The 19,411-nt window shown below is 38.5% G+C and overlaps 2 protein-coding genes and 7 non-coding genes across 14 annotated transcripts in view; all 9 read left to right on the forward strand.

Annotated features, from left to right (window-relative positions):
• The window catches only part of osbpl9 (oxysterol binding protein-like 9), a 40,331-nt gene extending 32,457 nt beyond the window's left edge, over positions 1-7,874 (forward strand). For all 5 annotated transcript variants that reach the window (XM_017468133.3, XM_017468135.3, XM_053680345.1 and 2 more), the window contains 9 exons: positions 1,439-1,616; positions 2,183-2,267; positions 3,023-3,133; positions 3,244-3,307; positions 3,415-3,555; positions 4,880-4,958; positions 5,111-5,202; positions 6,018-6,153; positions 6,342-7,874. In XM_017468133.3, the coding sequence (XP_017323622.1) occupies positions 1,439-1,616; positions 2,183-2,267; positions 3,023-3,133; positions 3,244-3,307; positions 3,415-3,555; positions 4,880-4,958; positions 5,111-5,202; positions 6,018-6,153; positions 6,342-6,416 (961 nt within the window). In that variant the 3' untranslated portion in view covers positions 6,417-7,874. The remainder of the gene's footprint in view (positions 1-1,438; positions 1,617-2,182; positions 2,268-3,022; positions 3,134-3,243; positions 3,308-3,414; positions 3,556-4,879; positions 4,959-5,110; positions 5,203-6,017; positions 6,154-6,341) is intronic.
• Positions 7,875-9,999: 2,125 nt separating this feature from the next.
• Positions 10,000-10,080, forward strand: LOC124628215 (small nucleolar RNA SNORD74). Its single transcript, XR_006982598.1, has one exon. It is a non-coding gene; the product is annotated as a small nucleolar RNA SNORD74 (small nucleolar RNA).
• Positions 10,081-10,319: 239 nt separating this feature from the next.
• On the forward strand, positions 10,320-10,390 carry LOC124628220 (small nucleolar RNA SNORD75). Its single transcript, XR_006982603.1, has one exon. It is a non-coding gene; the product is annotated as a small nucleolar RNA SNORD75 (small nucleolar RNA).
• Positions 10,391-10,976: 586 nt separating this feature from the next.
• LOC124628213 (small nucleolar RNA SNORD79) lies at positions 10,977-11,056 on the forward strand. The gene has a single exon (XR_006982596.1). It is a non-coding gene; the product is annotated as a small nucleolar RNA SNORD79 (small nucleolar RNA).
• Positions 11,057-11,202: 146 nt separating this feature from the next.
• On the forward strand, positions 11,203-11,287 carry LOC124628217 (small nucleolar RNA snR60/Z15/Z230/Z193/J17). Its single transcript, XR_006982600.1, has one exon. It is a non-coding gene; the product is annotated as a small nucleolar RNA snR60/Z15/Z230/Z193/J17 (small nucleolar RNA).
• A 143-nt stretch (positions 11,288-11,430) lies between these two features.
• Positions 11,431-11,515, forward strand: LOC124628216 (small nucleolar RNA snR60/Z15/Z230/Z193/J17). Its single transcript, XR_006982599.1, has one exon. It is a non-coding gene; the product is annotated as a small nucleolar RNA snR60/Z15/Z230/Z193/J17 (small nucleolar RNA).
• A 567-nt stretch (positions 11,516-12,082) lies between these two features.
• On the forward strand, positions 12,083-12,143 carry LOC124628219 (small nucleolar RNA SNORD78). The gene has a single exon (XR_006982602.1). It is a non-coding gene; the product is annotated as a small nucleolar RNA SNORD78 (small nucleolar RNA).
• A 151-nt stretch (positions 12,144-12,294) lies between these two features.
• LOC124628214 (small nucleolar RNA SNORD47) lies at positions 12,295-12,367 on the forward strand. The gene has a single exon (XR_006982597.1). It is a non-coding gene; the product is annotated as a small nucleolar RNA SNORD47 (small nucleolar RNA).
• A 918-nt stretch (positions 12,368-13,285) lies between these two features.
• tor3a (torsin family 3, member A) lies at positions 13,286-18,955 on the forward strand. Of its 2 annotated transcripts, XM_053680346.1 has the most exons (7): positions 13,286-13,583; positions 13,759-13,853; positions 14,071-14,193; positions 14,339-14,604; positions 15,131-15,306; positions 15,887-16,011; positions 16,229-18,955. In XM_053680346.1, the coding sequence occupies exons 3-7, from the start codon at positions 14,085-14,087 to the stop codon at positions 16,474-16,476; spliced, it is 924 nt and encodes a 307-aa protein (XP_053536321.1). In that variant the 5' UTR covers positions 13,286-13,583; positions 13,759-13,853; positions 14,071-14,084; the 3' UTR covers positions 16,477-18,955. The 2 variants fall into 2 exon arrangements, with proteins under 2 accessions (XP_053536321.1, XP_017324451.1); XM_017468962.3 differs by lacking the exon at positions 13,286-13,583 and having other exon boundaries at positions 13,590-13,853.
• The last annotated feature ends 456 nt before the right edge of the window (positions 18,956-19,411 follow it).

The following is a 19,411-nucleotide window of genomic DNA, read 5'->3' on the forward strand; positions in this document are numbered from 1 at the left end:
TTTAGCTTTCTATTCCTTTCCACAGACAATGCACATTAACGCTGCATTCGACTAAAACTCATAGCTTGGACTTGGACTAGGAAAAAAGAAAAGCACTTCTTGCCTTTAAGTTATTGTATATCCAGTTATTTGCTTTTGATCAATCAACATTCAGACATATTAGCTTGTTAAATCTTTAACATCTACTATTGTGTGCTGTTTTAAAAGGGTAAATATACCTCACTCATCACTTTAACTAGCTAGCTATTTGCTAAAAAAATGAACATGAAGGAGTCTCTGTTTTTTTCCCGCCCTCTTTGTAGCTCAAACACACAGAGGTTGAAAATTACATACACTATATGGCCAAAAGTATGTGGACATTTGGTCATCGTATATCATCAATATGTACTTGGTGATCATCCCATTCCAAAACCATGAGTATTTATATAGTTGGTGCCCCATTTGTTGTTGTGACAACCTCCACTCTTCTGGGAAGGAGCATGACTGTGGGGATTTGCTGTTTCAGTATTAGTGAGGTTGAGCACTGATGTCAGGTGAGGAGGCCTGGTGTGCAGTCAAAGTTCCATTCCAAAGGTGTTGGTGGGTTTGATGTCAGGGCTCTGTGCAGACCACTCGAGTTGTTACACCTTGGGACACCATGTCTTCTTGGAGCTTGCTTTGTGCACAAGGGCATTGTCATGCTGGAACAGGTTTGGGCCCATTCTTTCCAGTAAAGGAAAATCATAATGCTACAGCATACAAAAACATCCTAGACAATTGTGTGCGTCCAACTTTGTGGCAGCAGTTTGGGGAAAGGCGGATGTATGGCTGTGATGGACAGGTGTCCACATACATTTAGCCATGTAGTCTGAATTTTGAGTTCTGACTTTCCAGTTCCGAGGCAAGTCGAATGCAAAATTAGTTCATGTTGATGTTTTGGAACTATAAGGACTCAATAATAAATATAATAACGTTAATTATGGTGGGGTGTGATTTTTGTGTTTTTTTTTTTTTTTGTTTTTTTTTTCCGCAGACCCCTATGCTTCCTTGACGCCACTTTGAGAAATATTGCTTGTAGGGCTGTGATGGCTGATCAGTAAGTCAGGAGTTCAAGTCCCTGCACCACCAGCCTACCTCTGTTGGACACTTGATCAAGGCCCTTAACCCTGTCAGCTCCAGGCTGACTATATCATTGCTCTGACCCAACCTTCCTTATAAGCAGGGATATGCATAGAAAAGGATTTCACTGTGCTATAATGTATATGTGACAAAGAAGGCTGCTTCTTCTAAAAATCATATATTTTAGTTGAAGTCTGTTGATTGGGTTTATTTGCTCTTATTTTAGCTTTGTGCTCTTTTTTTTTTTCATGCTTGATTATTTATGCCCGATGTGCTCTTGCATATGACTTGTTGAACCTCATGTTGGTGTGATCTCATGTTTTCTTCTATCTACCCTCAGCATTGCAGAGCAGTCAGAGGCCCGGGAGCGCATGGTGCAGGTGGTGAGGTGGTATCTCTCAGCCTTTCACGCTGGCCGGAAAGGATCTGTGGCTAAGAAGCCATACAACCCCATCCTGGGAGAGGTATTCTATTGCCACTGGGACATTCCTTCAGAAACAGAGGAGCCTGCTTCTGGGGTATGTGTGAGATGATCTGAAATATGTATATTATTGTGTTTATTACCATGTTCACATGTTAGTGGTTAATGCTATCTAGCCGATTTAAAATGCAATATTTTTCAATACGATTTTTATGCAGTCACAGATGGAACTTTGTCAGAGATTTCATTTTCTTGACTTAAGAAAAATATGAAAACTGTCCTTGCTGGATGACACATTGGATTTGTTTTTTTCCTCTACTGGAACTTAAAACACTAAACATGTGATTTTAGTGTTTCTGTATGTCAGGATGAAAATCCTGACATACAACACTTGAAGAATGAACTTATTTCCATTTTTGATTACCCTTGTGTTTTTAGGTAAATTAACACCCACAGGTGTATAAGTTGCCATGGTAATTTGAAGATCATGATTTTACAGTATCATCTATTCAAATTGAAGCTATATCCTGCCAATTCACCATAGCAACATTTACTGGTTCAACTCGGCAGTAATAACCTGTTGTACTACCTCTCGACAACATGTGAACACAGCATAACACTTTAAATAGTGGCTTTTCTCAAACACATGTGATTTTTGGACAGGAGCCTGTGTCAGAAGGGCCAGTGCCATTTTGTAGCCGGGGCAGTGTGTCATTCGTGGCAGAGCAGGTTTCTCACCACCCACCAAGTAAGTGCTCAATATGTACACCCACAAACCAACTTAATAAAAACAAACACGCTAGATTATTAATCACATTATGACTAGCTCATGAAATGAACAAGAAAAATGTTTTTAAAGATGTGTACATCCAAAAATATATTATATTAAATACTGAAATAATAATAACATGAGCACACATTTAATAATGAAAATAATATAATTATAATAATGGAGTGGATTTGCCTTGCACCTCTGGGGTTGTGGGTTAAAATCCTGCTTCTGCTCTGCGTGTGTGGAATTTACATGTTCTCCCTTTGCTTCGGGGGTTTCCAAATTGTCCGTAGTGTGTGAAGGTGTGAACAATTGTGCCCTGCGATGGTTTAGCACCCTGTCCAGGGTGGCCTTCACCTTGTGCCCAGAGTTCAATAGGATAGGCTCCTAGTGACCCTGTATAGGATAACCAGTATGGAAAATGGATGGATGGATAATAATAAGTTCAGGAGTTCATAATTAGTAAAGAGAATGCATGAAGTATTAATGCTTGGTTTTTTTACATGACTTCAACCATATTGGTAATTGTGTGTTCAGTGGTTGGTGTGGAAAAAACATTGACATTAAATGGAAAGATCAGTATTATGAGGAAAGTCTTAGTCCTGCACTCAGGAAACTGCAGACTGTTGTTATAGGGACTGTAAACCACTAATATAGACTTTCAAGAACAGATGTTTTGTCTCTTGAGTACACTTTTGAAGTGATGCTCATTTCTGGCTTCACTGTTGCAGTATCTGCCTTCTACGCTGAGTGTATAAGCAAGAAAATCCAGTTCAATGCACACATTTGGACCAAATCCAAGTTTCTTGGGATGTCCATCGGTGTACACAATATTGGCCAAGGTAGGCAAAGACACACACAGTAGGTGTCAGTGTTTAGGTATAATAATGTATCTTTTACTACATTATTAATGATAATGTATCTTTTACTGCTCCTTTCTTGTCTTCTGCAGGCTGTGTGTCTTGCCTAGAGTACGATGAACACTATATTCTGAATTTCCCCAATGGCTATGGCAGGTGAGTTTCAACCGTGTGTGTCTGTCTTCTCCTCACATGAAGAGACATCCTGTGTTTTGTGTCTCAGTGTGATACTGTCTTTCATTATCCTGCATGTGTCCTTGTAGGTCGATACTGACTGTTCCATGGGTGGAATTAGGTGGAGAGTGCAATATTTCCTGCTCCAAATCTGGCTACAGTGCCAACATAGTGTTCCACACCAAACCCTTTTATGGGGGAAAGAAGCACAGGATAACCGCAGAAATTTTGTGAGTCAATTGAGTACACATGAATTGAAGAATGTGTTTAAAATAAATATTAATCATGGTGATCCTGGCGCAAAAGTGATGTCTGGCTTTGTAGTTGAGGTCATAAATTTACATACGCCTTGCAGAATCTGCAAAATGTTAAGTGTTTTTTTGTTTGTTTGTTTTTTTTAAATAAGAGGGATCATAAAAATTGCATGTTTTTAAAAAAATTTTATTTGGTACTTCTGTGAATAAGCTATTTCACATAGCAGATGTTTACATATAGTCCACAAGACACAATAATAAGTGAATTTACACAAATGAACCAGTTCAAATGTTTTCATATGCTTGATTCTTCACATTGTGTGTCTTTACCCGGATGATCAACAACTGTTTTTATGTTTTGTGATAGTTGTTCATGAGTCCCTTGTTTGTCCTGAGCAGTTAAACTGCCCACTGTTCTTCTGAAAAAATCCTCCAGGCCCTGCACATTCTTTGGTTTTCCAGTATCTTCTCCGTATTTTACCCCTTTCCAACAGTGGCTTTATGATGTTGAGATCCATCTTTTCACACTGAGGGATTTGTACACAACTATTACATAAGGTGCAAACATTCATTCATTCTCAAGCAGGCAACACACTTCATTACGTTAATAGCCAGGGGGGTGTAAAGTTTTCAACAGGATGATCAGTGTAAATTGTTATTATTTTGTCTTTTGGGAAACATGTAAATATCTCATGTATTCTGAAGGGCAGTACTAATGGAAAAAATAAGATATTTAAACAAAATAATAACAATTTACCAATTATTCTGTTAAAAAGTTTATACTCCCTAACTCTTAATGTATTAATGTGTTGCCTTCTTGAGCATCAGTGAATGTTTGCACCATATGTAATACTTGTGTACGAGTCCCTCAGTTGTCCTCAGTGTGAAAAGATGGATCTCAACATCATATAACCACTGTTCACAATTATCACAAAACATAAAAACAGTTGTTGATCATCCAGGTAACAACAAACAGTATTAAGAATTAAGCGTACAGTATGTAAACTTTTGAACTGGTTCATTTGTCTAAATTCAGTTATTATTGTGTCTTGTGGACTATATGTAAACATCTGTTATGTGGAATAGCTTATTCAGGGCAGGACTAAATTAACAAAAAACTAAAAGTAATTTTTATAATCCCTCATTATTATTATTATTATGTTTATTTATTTATTTATTTATTTATTATTTAATTTTATTTAGTTGTCCATATTCTGCAAGGTGTATGTGAACTTATGACTTGAACTGTATATTGACTTGTACACTGTACTTTATGCTTGACATGTTCACTCCCTTGCAGTGGCCCCAATGATAAGAAATCATTCTGCTCGATTGAAGGTGAATGGAATGGAGTGATGTATGCAAAATGGGCTTCTGGGGTAAGTCAGATGACAAAGCTTAAATAACACAATTGAGTAAATTAAGTAAAACTTCAGATGGTAATATTAAAAGATTTACACAAAATTATTCACATAAAATACACACTGCAAGTGCACTTTTAAAATATGACATTTGCCTTTTTCTGTCTTAGGAAAACTCTGTGTTTATTGACACTAGGAAAATCAGCATTATTAAAAAGAAGGTGCGGAAGTTGGAGGATCAGTTAGAATATGAATCTAGGCGGTGAGTACCTTACCTCATTCGCAGTGGCAGCATTATTATTTCTGCTCTAACAGTCTCTCCCCAATTTGCACAGATGTTTATTTGCACAGACATTTACCTGTTTGTATAAAAGCTAATGTTTCTCTTCAAAGTTTTTGGTCATTTGCCAATTCCCACCCACTAGCTTGTGTCCTGCATCACACAGCATGCACTCGAGCTGAAGTATTATGTGCCCTCTTCTACATACGTGAACTCTCAAAAACCCAAGCTTGGCTACTGTCACTCTCATTAACTGTAAAGAAAATCCCCAGACCACCTAAGCAACAGATTTATTTTATGAGGATATAAAATGTATTCATAGTTCTGAACATAAATTACTCGGCATATTTATTGCAGCCATATAGCTTTTATTCCTGAACTTTCCACCAACAGAAGACATTAGAACAAAATTTACATTATTTAGTTGTTTATACATTATTGAGGTTTAGAGTAAACCATTCAGCTCAAGTGACTAGTTAAACAGGCTAATAACTATAAGAACTAAATAATAAATATAATCTCTTTTGATAATGATTCATTGTGATGAGTAAAAAAAGAAGAAGACAAACCCAGTTATGCTTCACAATCCCCAGATCCCACTTTGTAACCCATGATTTTACAGAAAACTTGGGCAGTTCCATGGTAATCTGAGAGGGATTTTAATATTTTGGACAATTTCTCTTTTGTTAAACTAATATTGTTCTATTTGTCCACTTCATGATATAAGCTGAGATATTAGGCTGATATTCTCTAATGATCATTTGTAATGCCAGCTGTTTTTCCTTTTGGCTCGTCAGGCTGTGGAAGGATGTGACGTTGAACCTGAAGCTGAAAGACATTGATGCCGCCACAGATGCCAAGCACCATCTGGAGGAGATACAGCGGGCCGAGGCCAGGGAAAGGAAGGAGAAGGAGGTTCAGTGGGAGACTAGAGTGAGTTTTTGTCCAGTCTCTCAGCACATTGTTGCTTTCATTTTGCGTTTTTTGTACTTTGTTTTATGTTTACCTTAAGTTGTTTGTACTTTATGTAATTTCCCCCCTTTTTAAGGGAGTGTTTCTGGGGGGAAAAGTCAGTGGACCTGAAGGTTGTCTGATGTTTGATTTGTTTTCCTTCCTTGCAGCTGTTCCACGAGGATGGCGAGTGCTGGGTTTATGATGAACCTCTTCTGAAGAGAACGGCCTCACTACGACACTAGTACAGCCTCTCTGAAACAACCGAGTCTGAGAAAAAGAACTCTTTTACAATTCACCTTTCATGTGAAGCCTTGGAATGACTGATGAATGAACATTTAAACAGCTTTGCATTTTGGAAATGAATGATAAGAACTAGACTCTATACAAGTAAATATCAAATAATAAAAAAAATACTCCTTTCTCGCCAACTGTACCACTTCCACGCTCCACTGCTCCTTTAAGATGGAAAAATCCCACACCACAGAAATACACTGAGGTAGTTAATGGCTCCTTAACAAGCCAAATGAGCGCTCTTGTTTTGACAGTGTGGGTCATTCCCAAGGGCATGTTGTCTCCCACTGTGGGGTAAAAGCAGTTCTAATCGAACAAACTGAAAGCAGCGTTCTGTATCTCAGGGAATCAGGTGACTGAGGAATGAAGGCTGTATCTCCTGATGTTTTAAAAGCCTTAGGTGGAACTACAACATGGAAGAACTTGGCTCGCCTACAGCTAGCTACAGATATTTATATATACACATATAGAACTTATAATTATATATTATATAATGTCCTTTTTGGCCTTTTTGTTCATCTGCAATAGTAATGGTTTGAAAGTATGAACTTGAAAATGTCAGCATAACAACAACCATTCCATTTACTTCCTCTCTTCCTGTCAATCGTTAAATGGAAGCAAACCCCATGCTTTTCTCCTTTTAAAAGGTTTTGTGTCACATCATGTGTAGCTGCAAACCAGGACCAGTTAAGGAAACCAAAATTAAAATGAGAAACAGGTCACATCTGAAGGAAGTCAACTTGCTGAACGTCCATTCCAATTCAAGTGCTGTTTTGTTTTAAATGTATGTTAGTTATTTTAAAATTAGCGCTGTCCAATGGGAGTATGAATGCATAATTATGCAACATATGCAGGGTATGCCATGTATTCAGCCAGTGGTTATCTTTAAATGACCCCAATAAACATCTCTCTCTCTCTCTCTCTCTCTCTCCCTTCCTCCCTCCCTCCTCTAGATTTGCCTTTTTAATCTCTCTACATTATAATTAAAACTGATGTTACCAACCTAAAAAGCCTAATAGTAATCGATTACGAAAATGTTTGAAATTCAGTTTGTCATCAGAAGGATTCCACGGGCTATGCTGTAGTAAAACCATTAAGGTCTACATTTTGACTGAGATTGCGTTGAACTTTGCGATGTTGATGATTTCATGGGCAGAATGGTGTTGAGAAGGATTCGTCATTTTCAACATAAAGAATCAAGATGGACAGGCAATGGATTATTAAAAGAAAAATTTCTTATGTTTGTAAATTTGAAATCGAGGCCTTGCCATATACATACATTTCACTGTAATGCAGTGTAGGTTTGCAAAAGCAATCTCAGCTGTGTTTTCCTCTCAATTGACATAACCACTGATTGTACCAGATTTTCATGTTTATTGATGCAAAATATTAAATCTCAATGAGACCAACTTGAGTTTTGATTTTTTTTTTTTCCCCAAAAAAATATTTTGTCTGAGGTATACATTAATTATAAAACGGAGAATGGCAGCTTGGCATATTGTACTGTTGGACTGCTCAAATACTAATGATGTTTCACTGATGTATATTAAAACACATTGAATTTGAGTGAGGCTGAGGAAACGGGTCATGAGGGTCCGACTGCATTGTGCTTGTTATGATTAGGGTTGGAAGGGTTAATTTAAAATGTATTCTGTTACAGTAACTACTTACTTCATAAAAAATTAATCAGTAATTTAATCCAAGTATCACAATATGAAAGTATTATTAAATACTTTAATACACCTTTTTTAAGGTCTGAAAAGAGGACATATCTGGGAGAAAGAGGATGTATGGTCACCCTAACAAAAACATTTCAGAGAACAATGTGTGTTAATTTCTACCAAATTAACTTTGTGCAAATGTATTCGCGTATGCACCAGGGGGTTGCTCATGTGAGCCACGACTGGCAACCAGAACCAGAACTATAATCAAACAGCTGTCTATATTGTATTATTGATAGGTTTTATGGCATGATCTCTGTGTCTCAAAGATCTCAGGTTTGTGTCATGATGTTTTGGTACAAGAACAGATAGAGTTGTTTTTCTCTCCTTCAACAGAGTTGTTCTGCGAATACCTAATCCACTCCAGCTCCTCTCATCTGTTAGAACAGACTCCTTAGTATCACTGTATTAGTGTCACTGTATTAGTGTCACTGGTGTCCACACAGCAGAGGTTTTTATTTGAACTGTGACCTGTTCCAACTGACATTTATCATTCTTTATTTATTTGTGCGTGTGCGTGTGTGTGTGTGTGTGCAATGGCTTTGTGAACATCAAACTAAGAAGCTTTCACTGAACTTCGTATCTGTGTGACTTGTTCCTGAGTGCAAATGAGAGGAATCAGCCACCGCAGGGTCCAAATTCTGGTTCTTGACTGGTATCGGACAAGAACTTAACAGTTATGTCCAAAGATAATTTGTTTGTTTTGAATGGGATTTTTTTTTAAAATCCTGATAATAAAACCTATTATTGTTATTATTATTATTATTATTTGTTTGTTTTACAAACTGTACCTGTAATCTATTAATTTATTTAGTTATTTATTTACTTAACTGTAACGGATTACAGTTACCAATCTTTTGTATCCTGATTACGTAACGCCGTTACATGTATTCCGTTACTTCCCAAGCCTGAGTATGATGGTATAAGGAGTGTAGAGTATTGGGTAAGTGAATATCAGGACAAATAGACGACAGTTCTTAAATTTGAATTCTCCGTATAATGAACGTTAAGTGCAGACAAAGTCAGCACAGTAACACAGAAGCGGGAATTCGCAGTACATTTGGGAAAGCAAATATGTAGCACCTTGTTGATTTTCCATTTTCTTTTATACTGTTAGTATAAACTGCTAGTCTGTAGATTTTATAATAATTTGGCGAACAGATATACACAAAGACCAACCACACTCTCCGGTTTCCATATTTAAAAACCAAAAAAAAAAACCCGACTCTTATTGGTAAGCTGAGTCAATACAAAATACAAGTAAAGCAGTTTTACACTGCTATCTAGCGTCTGTAGTTTGTACTGTTAACTAACCGCCATGTTGAAACTTCCCACAAGGCATTGCGGGACATGGTATAAATGCTCGCGTGCCCTTTCCTACGGTCTCATTTCCCCATGGCGTGTACAGAAGTGTGAGTGGATTTTATTGTTTAAGTGCTGATGGGTAGTACTATATGTATGCATGTTTTTCCCCCCTCTCTCCTGTTTGTCTAAGTAAATATCTCTTTAGTTGTCTTAAATGCGTTTTTAATTTTAATGAGTTTTGGGGGTTTTTCTAGCGTCTTAGCTTAGCCTTTAGCAACACGTGCATGGGTGATGAGTGCTTCCCCCCCCCCTCTTTTCAGTCAAGTCATGGAAGATTTTTAGTTGTGGATGCGTATAACTGTATGCATTATTTTTCTCTTGAATATTTGCGCGTCGAGGTTAAACTAGCTGAATGGCTTCTCCGCGCCCATTTTATCTAGCTAACTCTGTAGCTTAGCTTGGGTTGGGTTTCGTTCCCTTTCTGTTTAACGCTAGTTATTGATTTCTATCCGTGTGCACATGATGAAAATTATGTTGGTAGGGACATCTGACAAAATCTGATGAATGCCAACTTTTCTGACCTAGCATATGGTAGTTATTGGCTTTTCTTCTAGTTCACCTCCTGCGTCCCACGTGGCGTCTATGCAGCGTTTATTAATCTCTCTCTCTCTTTCTCTCTCTCCCCTCCCCCCCGTGTGTGTGGCAGAAGGTGCTGGATTCAGCAGATCCGTGTACTGGTAAGTCCACTTTTTCTACTCAGCCGTAAATGCTGCCTATAATCTACCAAAAAGCAGTGTTTTAGTTCCTTAAGCACGTGAACTCTACCCAAGCCTGTGATGAAGAAAATTGAATAAGAGTAGTGGACAGAAGTGGTTTCTGAAAAAAATACTTCTGAGGCTTGAATTTAGCTAGCTTATGTTTTTACCTTGCATGTTACAAGGGTTAATTGTTGGCTTATGTGCTTGTTGCAGCATTTAGTGGGAATGGACTCGCTGTAAATAAAGGTATGTACTCTTGAAGATTTTTTTTTCTTTTTCCTCTTATTGCCTGTGATGAGTAAAATGAATAAGAGTAGTGGACAGAAGTTATTTCTGAGAGCTTGAATCTGAGGGTGCTTGATCCACTTTCTCTGATAACACAGACAGGAAAGCTTTTAATCCAGTCCTTTCTTGTAGTGCCTGATGGAACTCTGTATGCCGTGCTTGTGTAAAGGTATGTTTTGTGTCTTTAAACGCTTCCACTTCCAACGTGTTCTATGATGACATTATTTGCTACTCTTGATCCAAGACTGATGAGATTGCAACCACCAAATATTTAATCTGAGGCACTGTATTTATGTACTGGAGTCCTCCTAGTGTTTCTGGAAATAACTTTTATTCCCCCTTGCTTTTCATCCTAGGGTGACTGGGTGTTCTCTGAGGATGATGGAATGAGTGAGGTAAGCTTTTGGCAGTTTATTTAAATGCTGCAATAGTGTGAACTGTCTACTGTTTATGATGATTGTTATTAATACAATGGGAATCTCTCTGAATAAGAGTGAAAGACATACTTGTACTGAAACAGTAGCATGTCCTCATAATTCTTTTTTTTTTTTAGCATGCACATTGTAATAAGTGTCATCTTCCTCCAGGGCTCCTGTGTCAAGTGCAAGATGTGGCCCAGTGAAACTGGCTGAATGGTAAGGACTTCAGTTTGTGGAAAGACTTTAATTTCACTGCAAGTGATGACTGCATAGTTCAGCAGAATCTCCATGTAGAACCATGTGCAATGTCTTTCGCTCCTAGCTGATGCATCCGTCATTCCCTAGTATGTTAATGTAATGTAATTTGTGGTGGTAATTTTCTTTTTTTCTACCCCATCCCATTTTATTGCAGAAATGAAGCTGATGAACCTATGCTAAGGTGAGGGTTTTTTTTTTGTGTGCGCATTTTTATAGAACATGATACAAGTGATGACTGCATAGTTCAGCAGAATCTCCATGTAGAACCATGTGCAATGTCTTTCGCTCCTAGCTGATGTATCAAATAAAGACTCGTGTATGTGATTTCTGTCTCCACTGGCTGTTAAACTTATCTTTCGTCTATAGCATCTAGATGGTGTGGATGACTGACTGTCTTGATGTCGTCACTCCAGGTATGTTGTCACTTGATTGTGTGACCCATTTGCTGTTATCTGGAGAGGATGAGTGAATCAGGTCTCTGATCTTGTTGAGGACATTAAGCCTTGATGACTGATCTGGATTCAGATGTCTCTGTATTCCATATCTGCAGTATTCTTGCACTTATCATGTGTTCTTTCCTATAGGGTGGCTGCTCATGCTTGAAAAATGGTGAGTATTTACACTAATATATACATCAGTATTACATGACCAGTGGGATGATTAACATCCATTGACTTTTTCATGGAGATTGGATATTAGCTCTGTCTGATATGGTCATTTAGAAAACCTTTAGACCTCATGGGTAATATTTTCTGTACTAACAGGAGTCTACTCATTGACAGGTGAAGCTGTAAGCATCCTGTAACCCTGTTAAGGCAAGCCAGGCTCACAAGGTTTGTGTGACTTGTTGAATCATTTGCCCACAATTGGGGTTCAGTGATGTTACAAATGTCTGACCTGAACACAAATGTGGACTACCTCTTACTGATGAACCCATATTTTTACTTCACTGCAAGCTGTTCTGATTTTTATCCTCATTGACCATGCATATCTATTACATGCAGATTGATTTGCAGCCCATTGGCAAAGTTGACGGGCTACATTCAGGTAAGTTGTTTTAATGCTTGTAAATTGTGGGCATGCAACCTGTGATGAAGAGATTCTGCCAAATGAATTTGCTGATTATACCCTTTCCGTTCCACTTATTTCTGAGGTTGCTATGGTTACCTGCTGTTTGCACTTGTCATGTAAACTTTTTTGCAGCCTGATTGGTTTTCTTTTTTCTTTCTACACAGTAGAACTCCACTCAAGCTTCAATGTGGTCATCTGACCATCAGGGGTGGAACTTCTGTTATACAGTACCAGTTAACTGGATGTGCTTTGGGGTTTAAGTTGAATGCCCTGTTACTCATGGGGGAACCATGGGTTATTGATTGTCTACTTTAAAATGTCAATAAAACTTTGGAATGAGTACTATTTCCTCCTCGTTTTTCCTCTCCTCTCAAAGTTGTTCTCATCACTAGTTTTTAACCCATTAAACTCTGCAGGCGGGTCACTGGATTCAAGGATATGTTCCATTTTGTGACTAGAAGCTTTGGTCCTATTACAGTGCAATAGAATTCTTTATGTATCCCAGCTTGTCCACAAACTGTCTGGTCACCAAAATTTAACCTTCCATTGTTCAAAGATCATGATCTGTTCAGTATTTACTTCTGAGCTAGTTCAAGTTTTTCTTTTTCTTTTCAACTGAATCACTTCTAATGAATGGGTGTTGATATTGCTGATAATATCAGAAATTGATGCTCAAACTTTCATTGCATAACCTACAAAAAGGTATGGTGTGTGACGATTCAACGTTTGTCACATACACTCGTACACTGTATATGACTTAAAGTGAAAAGCTGGTCCACTAATTCTTGGACTGCATTTAAATTGGGTAAAGTAAAAATCAGAAATGAGCGAGCCACATCGTATTGGAATGTAGAAAATCTGCCAGTACGCTACATGTTCGACGACCGAGTGAAGTGTTTGGAGTCCTGACGGATAAGAGTTGTGGACATATCCGGAGTGAGTGTGCTGGCCTGAGGGGGAGCTCCACCTGAGCCGCTCAGTTTTAGCCGCCAGGGAGCGGAAAAACGTGTACATTTCCGTTTATTCATTTAGCAGACGCTTTTATCCAAAGCGACTTAGAAATGAGAAAATATAAGCAAAGCGATGGAGTATATAAGGTGCAATGGAATATTTTTTTTCTAAGTAGGCCTCTGAATATCTATATTTAATGTTTTCGTCAATGTTTATTTTATGTACTATAAAGTGGTCTATATATGTGTGTGAGGAAGCCACTGGGGAAATTCGAAGCTTGATGTAGTCTCTGGGACTACCGGAAGTTGCGTCACTATTCCGCGGCAGCCTGTCCTGGGTAAATATTAATGGTACGTTTTTACGTCCACAGTAAGCTGTGACAGGAGGTCTGAATGGGCACAATAAAGAGGGTTATTTGTAGTTCGTTGTACAGACTGCATTACTATCGGACCTGATGATTGTTTTAGCCTTTTTCTCCGCTCTTTTAGCGGTGTCCGTTAACGCGGATTTGTTTCACTTTGACAGCATCTCAAATGTGTCAACCTATTACTTCAACTACCTCTACTGCCATGTTTGGGAAGGCGAGTGTCAGCCGAATCAGGACGATGCGACTCAGCAAGGTAGGGACCGAGGCTGTGAAACACCGTGTTTTAGACTGGGGGTTTTTTCACTCTGACTGCGGCTTGTGACAAACATCTGTCTAAACAAAACCACCGCTTTCATTGAGGAACGTATTGTCGGCAGGGTTTATTTTGGGTTGTTCTGTAATTTACAGAATGATCTCATCTTGAATCCTAATCATTAAACTGAAATGTGTGAATTTCGTGCTGTGCTCAGTGCCTGCAGGGAACATGTGGTCGTGGCTTTCTCAGGATTATATGGGCATGATGACCAACTGGTACTGCAGGATTGGACAGTGCTGTGATTCAGGAGACTGCAGAATTACTAACAACATCACAGGTATGATGTTCGATAGTACATCATTTATTTTTTTCAGCCAGTGCTTATGAACCTTCATTCTCTGTTATTTTTTCAGTTGAACATATGTTTCATCTATACATGCATGATTTTATATCAGCAATAGCAGCTATTTTTCTTGATCTAGGTCTAGAGCGGGATCTACAGCTAAAACTTCATGGGCAGCATCTGGCTCAGTCGGTGGTCCTGAAAGCCATTCAAGGCTTCATTAATAACCCTGAGTCAAACAAGCCCCTGACTCTGTCCTTCCACGGTTGGTCAGGCACTGGCAAAAACTTTGTGGCCCGGTTGGTGGCAGATAACCTGTATCGTGACGGAGTGAAGAGTGAGTGTGTGCGTCTGTTTATTGCCCCATTCCACTTCCCACATGCGAGACTGGTGGATGTGTACAAGGTGAGCAATTCTCACAATGTCTTTATGCAAACTTTACTATTAGTCAGTCTAGTTTCATACAGATTGTGTGAGGTTTTGGTATTAGGGAGTTGTGTTCACCATGAGACAGAGGGCTGTAGTGTGTGTGAGGAAGGTATGTAGAGTAGAACCCCTTGTTCTGAGATGTATGGTTTACTCTAATGAGCGTTCCTCTGTCCAAGACCGAACAACCAGGGTGCCAAATTTGGTGGCGGTATATAAATTTGGTCAGTAGCTGTAGGTTGGTGGTATTATTCTCATGCAAGCAGAAACATGGCACTGGGCTCTGGATGCCTTGCAACTCTGACCAACATAAAGCGGTTACTGAAAATGAAAGAAGTACATGTTAGTTGCAGTTAATACTTGATTGTATTTTTTTTTTAGATTACAAACATCTAATTATACTTCTATTGTGTATTTTTTATTATATCAATATATTGTGCATTATGTATTTTAACTGTGTTGTTACATTGTAAAAACTCATTTATTTTTGTGCATGTGTTTTTAGGGCCAGCTAAGGGAGGCTATTAGAGACATGGTCCTCCGTTGCCCACAGACACTCTTCATTTTTGATGAGGCAGAGAAATTACACCCTGGTCTTATAGATGCAATTAAGCCCTATATGGACCACTATGATAATGTGGATGGCGTTAGTTACAGAAGAGCCATATTCCTGTTCCTCAGGTTGGTGTGTCCTCATTTAACAAGTGTAATTTAAATGAAATTGAAGAACAAAAGCTAGTACAGCATATAATTTATATTAAACTCTCCAGTGGGATATTTTATTGAGAGATTTCAGGAGTTCTGATACTCCAACAATATGAACTATATAATTGTTGAGCAGTATAAGGTAATGATATGAAGACTGAGTAGCAGTAGCTGGTAGCAGTGTTGGAGAAAAGAAATACTAGTTATACAGTCTAAAAGTGCAAACTATTACCATGTACTACCAATGAAAGTTTGCATACCGCTTGGTTTATGGGTGAATAAATGGAAAGCATACTTCTATTAAGGCATTGAATTACTAGTTTAAGTTTTATCTATTGCATGGAAAGAGTTTTAACCTCTTAGAAACCTAGAGAAGGGTATTCAAAAGATATGATCATGTTTATGGTTATCATTTCCAATCCCCATAAAAATAAATAAATAAAAACTATAATTCCCAGAAATGGAAGAAATAGAAATACAAAAACGTGACCAAAGCATTTTTGAAGTAAGGTTGTACATCTTCTTGCACTCAACTCTGTTCACTCTCTTTCTGTAGTAATATTGGTGGTGCAACTATTAATGATGTAGCTCTGGACTTTTGGCATTCGGGGCAGAACCGGGAGGATATTGGTATGGAAGATCTGGAACATCGACTGCGAGCAGAATCTATGGAGGCTGAAGGCAAGAGCACACGCAATTAATACATATAACAACTTGGAGCAAACACAAAACTCTACATTTCCTATCTTTTTAACCTGATCAACATTACTGATTACTTGATGCACTTCTATGTAATTAATAATTGATCATCAATAGAAAAAATGGGTTTCTGTAAGCCTCAACTGAACTGATGCGATTTTACTGATATATGAAATTCCCCTCTCTCTCACTGCTCTAGGAGGATTTGCCCAGAGTGAGCTCATGTCAGGGCACTTGATTGACTTCTTTGTGCCATTCTTGCCTCTTGAATATCGTCACGTTAAATTGTGTGCTCGGGACGCGTTTGTAATCCGTGGTGTGGAGCCTGATGAGGCAACTCTGGATGAGGTGGCTAAAGCCATGCTGTATGTACCCAAAGAAGAAAAACTCTTTTCTGCACAGGGTTGCAAGTCCATCCCACAACGAATCAACTTCTTTTTACATTGATAGAATAACACACGGTCATTAAGCCCACATGAACAAGTTATGGCATACGTAACAGCGAAGCTAAAATGAGACTGTTGCCAGATTTTTACATGCCAGGCCAATCCTGAGCTCGACTTACTGTCTGTGCGGAGTTTCTCATGTTCTTTTCCCCATGGCCATTAAGGTTTCCTCTCCCCACCGGAAAAACATGCTGGCAGTTGGATTGGCTATGCTAAATTGCTCGTAGGTGTGGACTACTGGTATCCCATCCATGACATATTCCCTTCTCATGCCAGGTGTTCCCAGGATAGGCTCTGGATCCACCATGACCCTGACCTGGATAAAGCAGTTACTGAAGATGAATGTTTCCTTGAACATTCAGAGCTGTTCACAATGGAGAGCTGTTACTTGACCCCACTGAACTACTAATCCTTTCCCACCCCGTTTACCTCAGTCTAATAGAGCTTTTCCACTGGACAATGCAGTACAGTTAATAATATGAACTTTTTATACCCTGGTCAAGTACCTGTGCCCGTTTCCCCTCGAGTAATAGTAACCATGAACGTAGGAGTAGTTCTTTGAAAGTTGTAGAGTCATGATATCAATTCTAATGCAGTGTTAGTGTATACCGTAAACCCTTACACTACAATGATCTTTTCGTATACTAGACCCCTCATTTAGGGGACTCCTTTATAAAACATTCATACACACAAATTTGATCTTAAAATGGTAATGCAGGTTTCCAACCTGACGTACGCACTTTTCCTATTGACCATGGCAGTATGCTCCAATAATTAGACTGTGTGATTTGGGAGAACTGTGCCGATGTTTCCAGTGCCAGAACAACAAATTAAATGTTATGAAAATCTATTAATAATTTGAATAACACTTGCTTCAAAAAGACAAACAATCTATTTTTAAAAGGTGCATTAATAGACATTAATGTGAGTCAGTTATTATGCCATGTATACTAACAAAATGTAATGTACTGAAATCAAAGTTTAACTCTCAGCATACAAGTTCATTAGTCCGCATTGTCCAAGCATTAATGTAGGGCATTATTGGGGATTATACCACTAATTTCACTGTGCCCGATAATGGAGGCTAGACACTGGCAAAGGCACACCGTGTCCTGCCCCAGTGGATTGTACGCAGGTTCTGTATACAGCAATCTTCTTCCTTGAAATTTGATATCTGGCCACTTTCTTCACTGCGGGCAAAGTCCATCCTTTACCCCCAGCTTCAATGGCAGCAGCCGTGCCACACAACATATTTTGTTTGGAATGCGATACTACTGCTAAGATTTCCAAAAAGCATTGTGTCTGCTCTTGACTGCACTTCTGTTAAAGAACATCAATTTCAGACTCACTGAACTTTCTCTTTGTTGCCTTTTGAGCCAGTTTTATTTGTGAGCCTCTGTTGCCAGAAATACTGATATGAAAGTGTGTTAAATAAAGGGAGGTGCGGAGAAATGGGCTTACGGGGTGAATTCCACAAAAATGATTTATAAATGACTCCGCACAACGTATATTCAACCAGGTTTTCCATTCCATCGCATTTGAACTTTACAACTATTGATTTCTAGGATTTTATTGATTCTAGGTAGCTAGTGTTTTTACAAAATAAGTGACAAGTCACCTACTTGGCACACTTTGGGCAAGGGGGGGTAACCAAATTCATTAAAGGCACTTAATGAAAAAATCAACAGAATTTCGGATATTTGTTTTCATAACATACTTTCCTGCGGAAAATTGGTCAAATGTGGCAGTTATTTACCGTGTGTGTGAGATTGTTTTTTGTTTGTTTTTTTTTTTACATTCTGTATTATTTAATGTAAACATCTGTTGTTTATGAATGCCTTAAATGGAATCATTTGGGTTTTTGTCACATTATATGGATGTAGGATTTTAAGGTTCAGGAGACATGAAAGCAGAGGAAAGCAGTTGAAATTGTATGACAGACCATTGTTTATCAGTGTTACTGTTGTTTCTATTGCAACAAAAGTCTATTTTTCTAGAGAAAATGCCAGATTGTGACAGCAATAAGAACAATGTGTAGTCTGGGGTTAGTGTGTACACCTTAGACCTCTAACATCTAAATTGTTTTTCAATAGACTATGGAATTGCACGGTGGAGTTTACAATGTCATTACTGAGTTTAAGGGAAATATGTTGAAAGGATTTAATTTAAATGTTCTAGATGAAAATACATCCCCATGTTTAATCATTTTGGTTGACATGAAGCTACATTGTGTAAAAAAATCCAAATAAAAATGTAAATTTTTATGCTGGTTTGTTATAATAATAAGTTATAAACACTTTGTATATAAGGAATTCTAAATTGTCATTATTATGTATATTTTGAACATTTTAAACACTGTATTTAGCTTTTAGACTTTTGTGTCAGTAATATTTTCACTACAAAGTCATCAGCTTAAAGTTCTAAACCTTTTGTGAAGAATTTAATTTTAGCTGTTATACATAAAATGTTTTAGACGCAAACTAGTTTTGTGTCCTTTCTTCTGACTTTTCTAACACTCCAAAAAGTTACATTTTCACATATATGAGATTGAAAGTATGGGGGGACATGCAAACTCCACGCACACCCCCAACCCTGGAGGTGCGAGGCTTAGTGGTTCGCCTCACTGCCAGGGATGGGGGTTCGATTCCCACTGCACTGTGTGTGCGGCATTTGCGTCTTCTCCCCGTGCTGCAGGGGTTTCCTCTGGGTACTCCGGTTTCCTCCCCCAGTCCAAAGACATGCATTGTAGGCTGACTGGCATGTCCAAATTGTCAAATTGGTGTGTGAATGTGTATGTGATTGTGCCCTGCAAAGGATTGGCACCGTGTCCAGGGTGTACCCCGCCTTGTGCCCGATGCTCCCTGGGATAGGCTCCAGGTTCCCCGCGACCCTGTAGGATAAGTGGTATAGAAAATGGATGGATGTTAAAAGGAAAA

The sequence above is a fragment of the Ictalurus punctatus genome, chromosome 5 (genome assembly GCF_001660625.3).
Source record: "Ictalurus punctatus breed USDA103 chromosome 5, Coco_2.0, whole genome shotgun sequence".
Lineage (NCBI taxonomy): Eukaryota > Metazoa > Chordata > Actinopteri > Siluriformes > Ictaluridae > Ictalurus > Ictalurus punctatus.

Excerpts from the sequence above, each read along its gene's own strand:
- tor3a (XM_017468962.3), top strand. The coding sequence starts at position 13,688 with ATGATTGTTTTAGCCTTTTTCTCCGCTCTTTTAGCGGTGTCCGTTAAC. Across the intron at positions 13,854-14,070 it reads GGACGATGCGACTCAGCAAG|TGCCTGCAGGGAACATGTGG; the intron begins GTAGGGACCGAG and ends TGCTGTGCTCAG. Across the intron at positions 15,307-15,886 it reads GCCATATTCCTGTTCCTCAG|TAATATTGGTGGTGCAACTA; the intron begins GTTGGTGTGTCC and ends CTCTTTCTGTAG.